The 18,216-nt window shown below is 42.3% G+C and overlaps 1 protein-coding gene across 1 annotated transcript in view; it reads left to right on the top strand.

Moving 5' to 3' along the window:
- CNMD (chondromodulin) overlaps positions 1-3,772 on the top strand; it is a 90,525-nt gene extending 86,753 nt beyond the window's left edge. Inside the window, exon 7 of the mRNA XM_063425962.1 lies at positions 3,336-3,772. Within this exon, the coding sequence (XP_063282032.1) occupies positions 3,336-3,551 (216 nt within the window). The 3' untranslated portion in view covers positions 3,552-3,772. The remainder of the gene's footprint in view (positions 1-3,335) is intronic.
- The last annotated feature ends 14,444 nt before the right edge of the window (positions 3,773-18,216 follow it).

An 18,216-nucleotide genomic window follows, 5' to 3' on the forward strand; every position in this document is an offset into this window, starting at 1 on the left:
TAGCCCACTGTTGAGTGAATAAATCACACAATCCTTTTGCAGAATGACCCCAAGCTAATATATCTGCTTTTTAACCTAACTTTAATAAGTTAAATAAACAGACACATCTTAAAATATCCACCCTCCCACAGGTGAAAGAGTTACTACTTGAATCGTTGGCATTTAATTATCTCCAGGATACAAATTGTTCAGAGAATATTGCAGGTTACATGCAGAGGGGCTTATCCACTGCACCTTCGTGAAATGGACAAAGGGACCACATCTCATTGAAGTGGTCTGGGTGCACTGTCCTTGTACCCCTGCAGTTTAAAACATTGACGTTTCAGAGAAAATCTTATGTTTCCATTGCACGGTTAAGACAACCTCTAGCAGCTTTCTTCCAGACAGCCAGTAGAGGCGTTTCCTGGACTCAAACATACTTAAAGGGACTCTCTAGTGCCAGGAAAACAAATCCGTTTTCCTGGCACTGCAGGACCCTGCAGTGTACCCTCCCTCCCACCCCCCATTCTATGTTGCTAAAAGGGTTAAAACCTCGGCGTTAGGTCAGGCCCACGGCTGACGTCGGCAGAGGAGACGTAATGCTTACGCGCGGCAATGGCCGCGCGCGCACATTAGACCTCCCCTGAGGTAAGCATTATTCAATGCTTTCCTATGGGGATTTCAGAGATGCTGGAGGTCCTCGTGCATAGCGTGAGGACGTCCAGACTCGTATAACACTTTTCAAATTTTAAGAACACGGAAGTTCCTTTAGTTCCTTGCCACTAGAGGAGGATTTAACCCTGCAAGGTAATTATTGCAGTTTATAAAAAATGCAATAATTACACTTGCAGGATTAAGGGTGGTGAGAGTTGGCACCCAGACCACTCCAATGGGCAGAAGTGGTCTGGGTGCCTGGAGTGTCCCTTTAACTCAGTGAAACAACATTTGGCGTCTTCATGCTTTGCATGAGAACGTATAACGTCTTCCAATTCTAATAATAATAAGGCATTCATTCAATGCTTTTCTATGAGGAAGCTCTAATGCGTGCACAGTTCCCCCATTGGTGTGACTTTGTGGGAGGAGGAGACCTATCCAGTACCAAGGAACTCTGGCACTAGAAACAGGTAAGTAAGGAAAAAAGGGTTCTTAACCCTTTCAAGCCAGCAGGGGACCTAATAAGTTAGGGACAGGGCATACTATACGCTATAGTGTTCCTTAAAGATACGGTATCCCGCCACAATAGTTTAACTTACCTAAAAAAAAAAAAAGTAATAAAATCCACAAACGTTTTATGTTTTACAAGCACATGTAAATGAAATTGTCTGAGAACACACAGCTCCATAAGGGTAGAAGACTTGGCTGTGAAGAGCTGAGAGATTGACATGGCTCTTTATTTTCATATCCCACGCATTCTGCGAGCCAGGAAGTTGTGAGGGAATGGAAAGGAATCATAGTAACTCCTTCACAGACCATGGGGCACAAGAAATCTGTTCATCTCCACTGTCCAACTTGGAGACATGTTCTTCTTGTAGCTGGAAATATCTATGTCACCATGCTGACCGTATGTAATATTCTTTTAATCTTGTGTATATATTGCACTGGTAGAAGGAATATTTATAGTTGGCCAGACATTTAAAAAAGCATATTTTATAGTCTCCCTTTGCACCACATGTGTGTATTACATGTGTGTCTGAACCAGCATGCTTTGCGATCTGATCACAAAGTATTACAGGTCATATTGTATACCAGCAGTGGGGCCAGTGACCGCTGGCCGACACCTTCTCTATCTGTGTGGTTAGTGCGCACTGAATGACATCGTATAAGCATTTTACAGGCTCCGTCATGCATAATGTGACAGTTGTGGTGGATGAATATTCCTGCTTGAGCCATAGAATTTGTCTGAGGGAGCTGCTCCAGCATTTTATTTTTCTTGCCTGCATAATCGTTTTTGTGCTAAAAACTGTACAAAACTCCCAATTCGCAAACATCAACACACTTTATATGAAGCCCACGTAGAAACCAATTTCCATAACTGTTCTTACCTTCAGATAGAAATGCTGCTTTTGAAGGTGTACAATGTTCTCAAGAAGCAGCAATTTAAATTGTAAGTTCTCTGATGCGTACACGCTTCTTTTGCTTTTCATATATTGAAATATCTTCGTAATCTAGCGTACCTTAAAAAGGGATTTAAATAGTCTAAAGTTTTTTCTTGTGATTTTTTTTAAAACCAACATTGCCAGCTGAAAGACATGCAAACTAGATCTGTGTTTTTTTTTTTTTTTTCAAAACCTGTATGCAAAATGCTTAGCACGTTAATCACTGTAATTAGTATAATTTAACATCTGGCAGTTTAACCCATCAAGCGCTATCGAACTGCAATGTATATTACATGACATCACTTGTTCCTGCGGCACTGAAAGGTTTAAATGCTGCTCACACTTTGTCATGCCCATAAAGTGTCTACTTATCACTAATCCTTGAGAATGCTGTCAGTTCTACCAGTGAAGTATTGTTCTTACACCACCTACCGTACAATGTACTGACAGGTCCATAGAAGAAATGAACACAGCAGCCGCCCTCTAAGCTATAGTGCGCTCTCTATACCAGCATGCATGGTTACCTGTGCATGGGAACAAGAAAATATCCATCAGTGCTTCTCCCCCAGCTCTGATAAATAGTTAGCAAACATACAGTCAGCCAGTCCTTAGAACTCAAAAGTGTTCTTCTAATATATTTTTATATAATGTAATTTTATTGCTAAAAAATGAAGACCTTTGACCTTACTCGCTGTTACTGAAAAAAGACTGTGCAGTACCTGTAACGTCCAGTTGTGAGCTTTTGGGATCGAGCAAGGGTGGCCAAACAGTACACCCCATCATCTTCTAAGCTACTCTTTCTTTGGAGTCTTTGAGTTGTTACATTTATGTATCAGCAGAAGAGCGATGCATTTGAATGTGCAATATTAAAAATCTATACAACACAAAATACTAGAGAAAAGATCTGTTGACAAAACTGCTGGCTTTTCTACTTCAGTAAATATAATGGCAGCCAGCTGTTAGAAGAAATGTTCTTAGAGGGAACACTGCTGATTTTGCGCAGATAGGTAAGCAGTTCATCCTAGCTGGGTTCCATATTACATTTTAAATAATTTCAAACTAGGTGCCTTTCATTAGCATCTGCTTCTATTCTTCAAATAAATAACTGTAATGTACTGATCCAGGCTATCCTAAAACTGAAAGTCTCCAATTTTATTAATAGGGCCTTTTGGATACATTGAGTTCTTCTAAAATATGACCGTTACTTAAAATATATTGTTTCTAGCATTAAAAACATAAGTATCTATTTTTTTTTACTAGCTGGAAGGAGAAGGCGGTGTGACATTTGACCCCATGTTGGATCATCAAGGTATCTGCTGCATTGAGTGTCGGAGAAGTTACACTCAGTGCCAGAGAATCTGCGAACCTCTGGGTGGCTACTACCCTTGGCCTTATAACTACCATGGATGCCGTTCCGCATGTAGAGTCATCATGCCCTGCAGCTGGTGGGTTGCACGCATCCTTGGCGTGGTTTAAAGTGACAGCCAAAATATGAACAGGAAATGTAAGCCGACGTGCCGTCAGCCATCAGAAAAAGAATAGCAATGAATGGAATAGTTGTATTAAATGTGATTGACACATCACCTGTTGTAAATAAAAAAAAGACCTAAATTAATAGTTGCTACCCAGAATAGCTGAATAAAACATGTGCTGTTTAACCAGTACAACATGTGTACTGAATGTGCAATATTCTTTATATAAATGTGTACTGAATGTGCAATATTCTTTATATAAATGTGTACTGAATGTGCAATATTCTTTATATAAATATTTCAACATTTCACCTTTCTAAATTAGTGCGTAGTGTAGAAACTTTCCACACGATGACATCATTTAGAGATACCTTTCACTCCTAAAGGTTAACTTTAATCTTTGAGGGATTTTCTATTATTTTGTTTTTCACATTCTTGTAATTTGGAGAAAATAAACTTGTTGCTAAGTCAATGCCTGTTTTATTGGAATAGAACATTTCATGAAAATGGGTTACATTGATTCACCCTCCTTCTAAGTATCACCGTAAAGATGTCTGGGTAATTGTGTTGGGATGGAATACTTAATAGAATCTATACATGGTTTGTAAAAATGTAATGTGATAAAGCATTTCGTTTTTTTTATGTTATTTGAACCCTAAATAAATGCAATGACATTACATGGAAGGAATTTGCAAGTCTTACCTGTTTACACCTTTGTGCACATTTCAAATTGTATTTCTGTAAAAAAAAAAAAAAAAAAAAAAGTAATCATGTACCAATGTACCCAGAACACAAAGATATCTATATACACTGGAACAGTGTGTGTGTGTGCGCGTGCGTGTGCGTGTGTGTAAGATAGATCGATAGATAGAGAAACACACACACACACATACATACGTACATACGCACATACTGTACCCTGTATATATATGTATATCCTTGTGTTCTACATATGAGCGGTTCTTTTTCCAAGTTAGGTATTTTGGTTGAAACTTGGCAGTTCACTTGTTAACTCGCTGTTTACTACAGTCACCTGATTTCTCTGATTTGTTTCACTTCCTGATAAACTTACTCTGGAAATTTGGAATATACCATTACAAGCTGTATGATAGAAAAAAAAAAGTTAAAGGGCCAGTAATTTTTTTTTTTATTTTTTTTTTAATTGTCTCTTGCAAACTTTTTATTGATTTATTTTTAGGAAAATGCTGAAACTAAATTCCACCACATTTAAGTGGGTATGTTTACAAAAGATTGGACATCTTGATTATTGGGGAGTGGATTCACAAAGGAAAGTTTTTACTGGTAAAAAAAAAATAAGATGACTAATATCAATATAACTAATGAAGGACGACGGATTGAAATGATTATAGAATGTGTTTAATTGATATCACACCGTTGTTCTCCGTGATCTTCCCTGCTTCACTCCCAGCACAGAAGTAAGGAAGACCATAGAGACTATCCTTCAGTTTTCAAACACTGTCCTAGCATTCCATCATTTACTAAATGTAGGCATCAGGTTTTTCTCATTTTTGCATATACTTTATTTAAAACAAAATATATTTCCGTTCGAAACTGAAAGAATGGATTAAATTAAAATAGGTTTTAAGTGACAATTGTCCTTTAACCCCTTAAGGACTGAGCCAAATGTACACGTTTTGATCAAAATAAAACGTAAATAAAACTTCCAATTTGACAATATGTCTGTTCAACCGTAATTCACCTCTTTCATATTAAGTGCACCCACACTTATTATATTTTATTCAGGGGAAACAGGGCTTTCATTTAACATCAAACATAGCTATGAAACATAATTTAATATGAATACAAATATACAAAAAATTGAGAAATAAAATACACATTTGTATTCAGCGATGTCTCATGTGTAAAACAGTACCCTCTATGTACAGGTTTTATGGTGTTTTGGGTAGTTACAGGGTCAATATAGCATGTTTCTTTTTTTTTCACATTGAAATTGCCAATTGATTATGTTGCCTTTGAGACCGTATGGTAGCCCAGGAATGAGAATTACCCCCATGATGGCATACCATTTGCAATAGTAGACAACCCAAGGTATTGCAAATGGGGTATCCAGTCTTTTTTAGTAGCCACTAAGCCACTGGGAATATCATTCTACGTGTATTTTGATATAATAATATTGGAACATTTTTCAAGCGTGAGTGCAGGGGATCATTGCATTTTTATATATTTAATCGTATATATTAATATTAAAATACACTTAGACAGTGTATGTGTATGTATGTGTAAGTGTATATATATATACTTAGATCATATATATAATCTAAGCATATATTATTTTTTTTTAAACAGTTTTAAAACTTTATTGAACATTATTACAGGCAGCAGGGGGACTACCTGTCATTCCAGGCACTCCCCCTGCTAGAACTACTATGGACGGCTATTCCGTCCATGTGATCGTCAGGTCCTCGCAAGGATCTTGCAATCACATGGCCCAGGAGGGCCGGATCAGCAACAGGGGAACTCCCTGGGATGCCAGCTAAGTCCCCCCATCACGATCGCCGGCGAGCAGGTAAGTAAATAGGACGGCGTGGATGTGCTATGCCGCCCACCAGCGTTTAGAGCCGGGTCCCCAAGGACGGCATAGGACGCCCGCCGTCCTTAAGGGGTTAAGGTCATAATAGCTTCCATGGAAATTATTTTCAAATTTTGCTACATTGGCCTTAAATTTGAAATTCACTATGAATTCTCATTTTAGCTTATAATCCTGGATGTCCAACAATTATTACCACATCAGGAAGACTATGCCCAGCAACTATTACCTCATCAAAAAGACTAAATCCAGATGTTGTTACTTCGTTAAAAAGACTCTATTCTGACAATATTGCCATTCAGGATACTGTATCAACTCCTATAGCCTCTTTAAAGATCTTGTGAACTGGGACACAGCCTGTGAGTAAATGTAACCAGAAAGACAAACAGTAAGATATAGAGAGTATTGATGAAGAATGGAGATATGAAGAAGGAAACCTTCATAAAAGAGATATTATTTCATTTATTTTATAAATGTGAGACACCCTTCAGCTGTTTTGAAGTCTCTTTGGCATGCACTAATGGGGATTGAACTCCTTTCCCATCTTCTTGAACTACATTACATTGACACTTGCTAACACTGACCATGGACACTACTACATAATACTGTGTACTGTGATGGTGAGGAGTTCGAACTCACAAAATCAGCGATAGCAAGCAATGCAGAATTCCAGAACTAGCACAACACCTGCAACCACTAAGCATTGACTTTCCACAGGCAGAGCCCTTGGAGTACTTACAGTGGCAGGATTTCAGTGACGTCCATGATACAGCAGTGTTAGGTCTTGGAGGCCTGATAATGTCAATATACGTCTGATGGTCATTCTATAGTCACTCTATAGTTATTCTAAGGTGTAAAAATCTGTTGTGTTAACCAATGCTGTCTCAGTGCCATATTAAAGGCCTAGAACACAGCTCTCCTTCTGGTGATATTGTAACCAGTAGCTATCACCTCTTCAGAGACCAAGATCCTGGTTACGTGACAAGTTCTGTATTCACCTAATATCATAACAGCCCTCAATCTTAATAATAATTTCATCAAGATTTAGCTAATGCGTTATTGTATTAAATTTCTACGTCTTCTTCCGTGTCTTGAATCTATCTAGGAAATCACTTTATTAAATATTTAAAGCTTTCAATAATCGGTGTTATCAATCATACATATTCAAATTATACAACAGCAATACGATGACAAATGATGAGAGATGAACATGTAAAGTGCCTGAACAGAAGACTCTCTTGGCAGGCAGCTGTATACTATTTGTAACATCTTGTAACCCTATGTACATGATTGTCATGTGCCATCTATCCTTGAGGGTGGCACAACATGCCCACCTGTTCTTGGTCATTGGCTACATCAGCTATATTTTTGAAAGAATAAATTATCAATTAATCTGATTGATTTGCCAGTTGACCTAAATAACTGTGAATATGAAGGTGTAAATCTTGCAGTCAAAGTGTAAATAATATTTTTAGTTTTTACACGGTAACCAGCTGTGTTTGGTACCTGCCCTTGTGGTTTAGGAATACTAGTTGCAGGTGATCTGGACAACAGACAGGCTGTCAGTGGTGAGGTCAGACCAAAATGTCAGTTCTTGGATGGGTAATAGTGATCTTGTAGCAGTGGGATCCTTTGTAACTTGAAGACTTTTGAGTACAGCTGGGCTCTCCAAGCAGATATTCCTGACAAGGCCGCTAGCATGGCATATCCGTGCTCTCAAGCTGGCCAATAGCATGGCACATTAGTGTTCACAAGCCAGGCCATTAGCACGCACATGCTCTCTCTCGCGTCAGGCCTTAAGCATGTTGCCTTCTCTCTCCCAAGGCAGGTGATTAGCACGGCACATTCTCCCTCTCAAGCCAGGCCGTTAGCATGCACATTCGGTTTCACAATCCAGGTTGTTAGCATGGCACACTTCCAGGCAACTCTTTGTCACTAAGCAGTTTTTTGTGGACACTTAGTTCTAAAGCTAATACTATTGCTTTAGATGTAAAAAAAAATCTTATATGGTTCAGTGCATAGATTTTTACAGCCAACATATAACACTAAATAATTGACAAGCCATTTTTTAAATTAATTTATTATACTAGATATAGGATATCCCCAGGCTACAGTGACTTTCACAACATCTAGTTAGACCTTAGTAACAGTAATATTCCAAATGTGGCAAGACTCCCAAACTGGAGCTCAGCCAATAATAGACACAAATGTCCAGTTTTGGTGGAAAGAGCCGATTCTACTATGACAATGGAACTTGTCTTAATAGAATCTGCATCACCATGACTGAGCGCAAGGTAGAATGTGCATTCTACCTGCAAACACCCAGATTGGAACTCACACGGCATCATTTTGGTAGAACACCTCAGGGCTCCAAGAAATAATATTTTCATATTGTATTACAAGATATTTAATCATGTTCTAATTATTTTACTAAAGCATCTTTGTTAGGAACTGAGTACAAAGGAATGCTCAGAGTTTCCTTAAAGGAACACTATAGTCACCAAAATAGCTTTAGCGTAATGAAGCAGTTTTTGTGAATATGTCTCGATGAAGTCTCACTGCTCAATGCTCTGCCATTTAGGAGTTAAATCACTTTTGCTTCAGTCATGCAGCCCTAACCACACCTCATCATCTGGCTGAGACTGACAGAGCCTGCATTATTTTATTTTTATTTTTCAATCAGATGTTAACTTAAATTGAAATTTAAACACACACAAGAGGCTCGTGCAAGGTCTTTCAAGCAATCAACAGAGCAGGGGATAAGAATTTCGAAATTAAACAGAATTAGCAATAAAGGAAGTGTAAATGTTAGATCTTACTTTAACCCCTTAAGGACACATGACGTGTGACATGTCATGATTCCCTTTTATTCCAAAAGTTTGGTCCTTAAGGGGTTAAAGGAAGTGTTTAGGAAGTATGTGCATGTTACATGCAGAGAGGTGTGACTAGGGCTGCATAAACAAGGTTATTTAACTTCTAACTGTCAGCGAATTGAGCAGTAAGACTGCAGGGGCTTGATCTATCTATACACTAAAACTGCGTAATTGAGCTACAGTTGTTTTGGTGGCTATAGTGCCCTTTTAAATGTTACTAGAAATCTGCATTTTATAGGACATAAAGATATATATATATATATATATATATATATATATATATATATATATATATATATATATATAAAGATTATATGTTGTAAGAAATATATTTAAACAAACTGATTCCGATAAATGTACAGTGATATAGGGTATGTCTCACTCAGGGGATTAATAGATATATAGATATGTAACTAATAGTGTATATTAGAACCATGGTATAGTGGCTGTATAATAGTGTATGCCACACCCAGGGCATGGATAGATCAATACCACACCCGGTGCATGGATGGACAGAGTATGCTCAAAACGGTGGGGGGTTCAATTTACACAATAATCTAAATATACTGCGACTTAGTTTATAAGATAATTTATAAAACAACAATATATTATGTGAGATATGGGTTTAATGATTTGGAATGCAAAACCCGATCAATGCACATACACCTTAATGGATATGAAAAAAGCCACAATACTTTTAATCCATTGACCTTATGCAGATAATAATACGCATTACATTTGATATAAATGTATGGCGTTTGATCAAATCACAATTTAATTTTCCCTTAAGTCGATTATAATTTAGTATTGTTAATTTTGTCAGTCAATATGTTTATAAAATTACATAGTCAAAGGTAATGGTAAATAAGAGGTCTCTCTCGCATATATTATGCCCAAACATTGAAATGCATGAACCAAAAAATTGAAAACAATATTACAAACACAAGGAACAAAAACTGTCCTGTGGGACAATACAGACCTTTAACACCCTTGACTAGCGATGTCGCGAACATAAAATTTTCGGTTCGCGAACGTCGAACGCGAACTTCCGCAAATGTTCACGAACGGGCGAACCGCCATAGACTTAAATGGGCAGGCAAATTTTAAAACCCACAGGGACTCTTTCTGGCCACAATAGTGATGGAAAAGTTGTTTCAAGGGGACTAACACCTGGACTGTGGCATGCCGGAGGGGGATCCATGGCAAAACTCCCATGGAAAATTACATAGTTGATGCAGAGTCTGGTTTTAATCCATAAAGGGCATAAATCACCTAACATTCCTAAATTGTTTGGAATAACGTGCTTTAAAACATCAGGTATGATGTTGTATCGATCAGGTAGTGTAAGGGCCCGCTTCACAGTGACAGACCAAACTCCCCGCTTAACGCACCGCAAACAACCGCAAACAGTCCATTTGCACAACCGCAAACTCCCCATTTGCACTGAAGGTCTCTCTTCCTCCACCCAGCCACGTACAAGGTGACAGCAAGCCCCCTGGGACGCCTGCTGTGTTTGGTCTTCCACTTTGGTCTTCCACTGGTCTTGCCACTTTCCTCCTCTGACTCCTCTTCTTCAGACTCCTCTCTCTGCGTTGCCTCTCTCTGCATTATAATAAGGTGTGTTAAGTAGTACTATTCCTATCAGTTTAATCCCTGTTACGTCCCCTTTTAGGGGACGTGTATAAGGCATCGATTTTAGGAACCGGTAAATGGAAAAAGATGCTTGGTCGGTCCTCCTACTTCAAATTTGGGGCACTGCGCGTGCAATCTAATGTGCCACCAGATAGGAGTGGTGTGTTAAATAGTACTATTCTTATCAGTTTAATGGTCAAAGGGAAAGCCGAGGTCAAGGAAGCCAGAAAATACACAATACCGTTTACACAAGCCAAGTCAGGGAAACCAGAATTCAGAATAACTAGGGGAAAGCCAAGATCAGGATACCAGGAAATCAGATTCGCAATGATAAAGCACTCTCAGGAAACCAGGAACAGGAAACCACGACAGGACAAGGTACTGGGGTGAGCAAGGGATTTAAATATCATGCGGCGGGCAGGCAGCCGCGACACCCTGTTACGTCCCCCTCATCAGGCCTTTTTTAGTCGAATGTATCGCCCACTGTCAGTCCCTTCGGGATCCATCCCTCATTCATCTTAATAAAGGTGAGGTAATCTAGACTTTTTTGACCTAGGCGACTTCTCATCTCAGTGACAATACCTCTTGCTGCACTGAAGGTCCTTTCTGACAGGACACTTGAAGCGGGGCAGGCCAGAAGTTCTATCGCAAATTGGGATAGCTCAGGCCACAGGTCAAGCCTGCACACCCAGTAGTCAAGGGATACATCGCTCCTCAGAGTGTCGATATCTGCAGTTAAGGCGAGGTAGTCTGCTACCTGTCGGTCGAGTCGTTCTCTGAGGGTGGACCCCAAAGGGCTGTGGCGATGCGTAGGACTTAAAAAGCTCCGCATGTCCTCCATCAACAACACGTCTGTAAAGCATCCTGTCCTTGCCGGCGTCCTGTCCCGGCCGGCGATTACTTTCACCTCTTCCCCTGTTAGATTCCCGTTGTGCTGTGACATCACCCTTATACGCTGTGTAAAGCATAATTTTTAATTGATTTTGGAACTGCTGCATCCTTTCCGACTTGCCTTAATTCGGTAACATTTCAGGCACTTTCTGCTTATACCGGGGGTGTAGTAGCGTGGACACCCAGTACAGGTCGTTCTCCTTCAGCCTTTTTATACGAGGGTCCCTCAACAGGCACGACAGCATGAAAGACCCCATTTGCACAAGGTTGGATGCCGAGCTACTCATGTCCTGTTCCTCGTCCTCAGTGATCTCTCTGAAGGTATGTTCTTCCCCCCAGCCACGTACAACACCACGGGTACCAGATAGGTGACAACGAGCACCCTGGGATGCCTGTTGTGGTTGGTCTTCCTCCTCCTCCTCAAAGCCACATTCCTCCTCTGACTACTCTTCCTCACAATCCTCTTCCAGCGTTGCCGCAGGTCCAGCAAGCGATGCTGATAAGGCTGTTTCTGGTGGTGATGGTGACCACAACTCTTCCTCTTCACGCTCTTCTACGGCCTGATCCAGCACTCTTCGCAGGGCACGCTCTAGGAAGAAAACAATGGTATGATGTCGCTGATGTTGCCTTCGGTGTGACTGACTAGGTTTGTCACCTCCTCAAATGGACGCATGAGCCTACAGGCATTGCGCATGAGCGTCCAGTAACGTGGCACTGCGGTGTCCCAATAGCTACAAATGTTTTGAACGCCTCAGACTCCACCAGCTTGTATGATAAAAGCTGGCGGGCTAAGTGTTCAGTCAAGCCAGCTGTCAGACGCCGGGCAAGGGGGTGACTTTGTGACATTGGCTTCTTACGCTCAAACATGTCCTTGACAGACACCTGACTGTGGGCAGATGAGCAGGAACTGCTCAAGGCGAGAGACGGAGGGGCGGATGGTTGAGAGGGGGCAAGGAGGACAGCAGTGGTTAACGTGGCTGAAGATGCTGGACCAGGAGGAGGATGGCGGCTTTGAGTTTGTGTGCTGCTTGTACTCATGTGTTGATCCCATAGGCGTTTGTGATGTGCGATCATGTGCCTTCGCAAAGCAGTTGTACCTAGGTGGGTGTTGGGCTTCCCACGACTCAGTTTCTTTTGGCACTGGTTGCAAATGGCATCGCTGTTGTCAGAGGCAGACACACAAAAAAAATGCCACACTGCTGAGCTCTGCAATTACGGCATTTTGGTGGTGGCAACAGCATGCGTTGATTGGCGTGCTGTCTGGCTGACCCTGGGTGCTGATGCATGCTGTCTGACTGTGCCACTAGCTCCTTGCGACGACCTCCCCCTGCTTCCAACTCGTCTCCTCCTCCTCCTCTCTGTCTCCCCATCTGAACTTTCCCCCTTCTTCTCTTCTAGCGGGCACCCACGTGACATCCACGGACGCATCGTCATCATCAACCGCTTCACTTGTATCTGACAACTCAGCAAAGGAAGCAGCAGCGGGTACAACATCATCATCATCACACCGTACGTCCATGTGTGTAATGCTGCCTGACTGAGACATGTCCCTGTTATCTACATCCTCTGGCAATAATGGTTGCGCATCACTCATTTCTTCCAACTGATGTGTAAATAACTCCTCTGACAGATCAAGTGAAGCAGCTGTGGTGATAGTGTTGGTGGTGGCGGCAGGCGGGCGAGTGGTAACTTGAGAGGGGCCCAAAGCTAAGCTGGAGGAGGATGGTGCGTCAAGGTTCCAAGCGGAAGCTGTAGAAGATTGGGTGTCCTGTGTTAGCCAGTCAACTATGTCCTCAGAACTTTTCAAGTTCAGGGTTCGTGGCCTCTGAACACTGGGCATTATTCTAGGGCCAAAGGGAATCACAGCACCACGACCACGACGGCCCCTGCGGGGTGGCCTGCCTCTGCCTGTCATTTTTTTTTCGATTAGTGGTACTATGCGTCCAAGCTACTGTGACAACAGATATGAGTGGCACTGTGCAGTGGCAGAAGTTGGCAGAGTAGATGCTGTAGGTCTGACACACACGCTTGCAGACAACTAACTGCTATTCAATCTATTACAGTCAAAATGTTTTTTTGTTTTTTTAAATGTACACTACTGTTACACCAGATATGAGTTGCACTGGTGTGACATTGTGCCCTGGCAGGCCCTGAAACGCACACGCGTGAAGGAAACAAAAAAGTTTTTTTTTTTTTAAATGCAAGCTATTGGGAAACCAGATATGAGTGAGTGGTGGCACTGGGCAGGCCCTGAAACGCACACTCGTGGAGGAAACTGACTGCTATTATATTACAGTCAAAAAAGTTTCGTTTTTTTTAAATGCAAGCTATTGTGACACCATTGAGTGAGTGGTGGCACTGGGCAGGCCCTGAAACGCACACTCGTGAAGGAAACTGACTGCTATTATATTACAGTCAAAAAAGTTTAGTTTTTTTGGGGGGCGGGGCCGGACCGCCGAGCTGGACGGTCGCACTTGACACCAGCTCCTGCAAAATATGCCCAAATAGGCATTGAATATGCAATTTTGGGCAGAAAACCGTCCAGCACTGGTGGCCCTCAGCGGGCAGAGAGCCCTGGATCCAGGGAGAGGCTGGCCAGTCAGGCTTCAGTCCCCGGGAGGAGGGTTCCTCATCGACGCCTCAAGGCCTACTCAGGCGACGAGCGGGGTGGACGGCCGCTGCCCCGCCGCCTGCCGATCAGCGTGCAGTCAGGAGTCGGACCTGCGGGGAACTGGCCCCTAACCCCCCCCCCCCTACTGGACCGGGGGGGTGATCCCGGTCCTCACCCTCAGGACCCGAACACCACAAAGCACCTGAGGCGCTGCAGCTGGGCCGCCGAGACCCGCAACCCAAGCACTGCAGCCAAGATGGCGGAGGCCATGTGCGAAGGCACCGAGACATAAGCAGAAAGAGACCACCTGCATACACCCTCGTACCCAAATAAGCTACTCACCTCCGCTATGACTGGAGTCTCGGAGGCCCTCTCCCTCCCCTGGGCAAGGACCAAGACGACACACGGATTCGCCTGCTGCCCGCAACCACTACGCAATGGCGGGGCGCACCGACACGTGGTAAAGCAGCTAAGCAATCACCCCTGCTGTCGAGGAGGCTATCACATGCCGCAAGAACTCAGCTGAGCACCAGCCTAAAGAACAGCACCCAGCAACTGGCAGCAGACTGGGAAACCTGGTACGCCAATTTTGTAGCTGCAAGGGATCTGCATACCAACGGCTCCAAACAGTACTGGCTACACTTGGCACCTCTGGAGCAGAGACTTTCCATCAGCAGAGGACTGTAAAGTAACACTCACAGCCTAACCATTGTAACTGTCTGCCCTAGCATTCTGCACTCCGGTACGCTTAGGCCATGCTCCTATATAGCCTGTCACTTATCAGTATAACTGTGGTATACCTACCTGCCTAGCAACCTACATGTCTTAATTATAAGTCTGTTGTTTCTTTTTCTTCTATATGCATAACCTGAGATGCCAGCAGATTAGTTTAAGCAATGTCCTAGCCTATGTAACGTGTAACACTAATCTCACAAACTGTAAGTTTAAGCTAACAATAATATAAAATTGTGCCGTGTAATCAATTGTCCCGCATGTTTTGCGTGGTAACACTTGAGGACTGCTCTCGGGGCACCTCATGCCTGCTTGTAACGTTTTATGCGCACTGCAAAAATAAAAAAAAATAAAAATAAAAAAAGTTTAGTTTTTTTTAAATGCAAGCTGTTGGGACACCAGATATGAGTGAGTGGTGGCACTGGGCAGGCCCTGAAATGCACACTTGTGAAGGAAACTGACTGCTTTTATATTACAGTCCAAAATGTTTAGTTTTTTTTAAATGCAAGCTATTGTGACACCAGATATGAGTCAAAAAAGCTTAGTTTTTTTTAAATGCAAGCTATTGGGACACCAGTGAGTGAGTGGCGGCACTGGGCAGGCCCTGAAACGCACACTAGTGAAGGAAACTGACTGCTATTATATTACAGTCCAAAAATTTGTTTTTGTTAAATGCAAGCTATTGTGACACCAGATATGAGTGAGTGGTGGCACTGGGCAGGCCCTGAAACGCACACGCGTGAAGGAAACTGACTGCTATTATATTACAGTCAAAAAGTTTTTTGTTAAATGCAAGCTATTGTGACACCAGAAATGAGTGGTGGCACTGGGCAAGTGGGCACAGTATATGTTGTGAGCCTGACACACACGCTGGCAGACAACTAACTGCTATTCAATCTACTACAGTCAAAATTGTATTTTTTTTTAAATGTACACTACTGTTACACCAGATATGAGTTGCACTGGTGTGACACTGTGCCCTGGCAGGCCCTGAAACGCACACGCGTGAAGGAAACTGACTGCTATTATATTACAGTCCAAAAAGTTTAGTTTTTTTTTTTTAAATGCAAGCTATTGGGACACCAGTGAGTGAGTGGTGGCACAGGGCAGGCCCTTAAACGCACACTCGTGAAGGAAACTGACTGCTATTATATTACAGTCCAAAAAGTTTAGTTTTTTTTTAAATGCAAGCTATTGGGACACCAGTGAGTGAGTGGTTGCACAGGGCAGGCCCTTAAACGCACACTCGTGAAGGAAACTGACTGCTATTATATTACAGTCAAAAAAGTTTCGTTTTTTTTAAATGCAAGCTATTGTGACACCAGTGAGTGAGTGGTGGCACTGGGCAGGCCCTGAAATGCACACTCGTGAAGGAAACTGACTGCTATTATATTACAGTCAAAAAAGTTTAGTTTTTTTAAATGCAAGCTGTTGGGACACCAGATATGAGTGAGTGGTGGCACTGGGCAGGCCCTGAAACGCACACTTGTGAAGGAAACTGACTGCTATTATATTACAGTCCAAAATGTTTAGTTTTTTTAAAATGCAAGCTATTGTGACACCAGATATGAGTCAAAAAAGCTTATTTTTCTTTAAATGCAAGCTATTGGGACACCAGTGAGTGAGTGGTGGCACTGGGCAGGCCCTGAAACGCACACTAGTGAAGGAAACTGACTGCTATTATATTACAGTCAAAAAGTTTTGTTTTTGTTAAATGCAAGCTATTGTGACACCAGAAATGAGTGGTGGCACTGGGCAAGTGGGCACAGTATATGCTGTGAGCCTGACACACACGCTGGCAGACAACTAACTGCTATTCAATCTACTACAGTCAAAATTGTATTTTTTTTTTTTAAATGTACACTACTGTTACACCAGATATGAGTTGCACTGGTGTGACACTGTGCCCTGGCAGGCCCTGAAACGCACACGCGTGAAGGAAACTGACTGCTATTATATTACAGTCCAAAAAGTTTTGTTTTTGTTAAATGCAAGCTATTGTGACACCAGATATGAGTGAGTGGTGGCACTGGGCAAGTGGGCACAGTATACGCTGTGAGCCTGACACACACGCTGGCAGACAACTAACTGCTATTCAATCTATTACAGTCAAAATGTTTTTATTTATTTTTTAAATGTACACTACTGTTACACCAGATATGAGTTGCACTGGTGTGACATTGTGCCCTGGCAGGCCCTGAAACGCACACGCGTGAAGGAAACTGACTGCTATTATATTACAGTCAAAAAAGTTATTTTTTTATTTAAATGCAAGCTATTGTGACACCAGTGAGTGAGTGGTGGCACTGGGCAAGCCCTGAAACGCACACTAGTGAAGGAAACTGACTCTTATTATATCACAGTCAAAAAAGTTTTGTTTTTTTTAAGTGCAAGCTATTGTGAAACCAGATATGAGTGAGTGGTGGCACTGGGCAGGCCCTAAAACGCATACTAGTGAAGGAAACTGACTGCCATTATATTACAGTCCAAAAATTTGTTTTTGTTAAATGCAAGCTATTGTGACACCAGATATGAGTGAGTGGTGGCACTGGGCAGGCCCTGAAACGCACACGCGTGAAGGAAACTGACTGCTATTATATTACAGTCCAAAAAGGTTTTTTTTTTAAATGCAAGCTAGTGACACCAGTGAGTGAGTGGTGGTACTGGGCAAGTGGGCACAGTATATGCTGTGAGCCTGACACACAGGCTGGCAGGCAGGCAATTGCAATTACATTACACAGAAAAAAAAAAGCAGACTGATGTTCTAGCCCTGAAAAGGGCTTTTTGGGGTGCTGTCCTTACAGCAGAGATCAGATGAGTCCTTCAGGACTGTAGTGGACACTGAATACACTGGCCTAGCTATCAATTTCCCTATCAAATCAGCAGCAGCTACACTGTCCCTCCTCTCACTAAGAATGCAGCTTCACAATGAATGTAAAATGGATGCTGTCCAGGAGGTGGGAGGGTCTGGGAGGGAGGGTCTGCTGCTGATTGACTGGAATGTGTCTGCTGACTGTGAGGTACAGGGTCAAAGTTTACTCAATGATGACGAATAGGGGGCGGACCGAACAGCGCATATGTTCGCCATCCGTGGCGAACGCGAAAAAGCGATGTTCGCCGGGAACTATTCGCCAGCGAACAGTTTGGGACATCACTACTGTAACGGATCGCCTGGCACCCCGACTGGGTACCTCCGTTAAAGGATGCTCCTAGCGCTTCCTGAGGACTCCAAGCACTCTGGCAGACACCACAATCACCGAACCGATGCAGCATATGAATCTTCTCAAACATAGAAATGCTGTAGACCGTTGAATAGGAACCATACGAATAGGCTTACACTCCTAGCAGTCAACTGGAACAG

This window comes from Pelobates fuscus, chromosome 1 (genome assembly GCF_036172605.1).
Source record: "Pelobates fuscus isolate aPelFus1 chromosome 1, aPelFus1.pri, whole genome shotgun sequence".
NCBI lineage: Eukaryota > Metazoa > Chordata > Amphibia > Anura > Pelobatidae > Pelobates > Pelobates fuscus.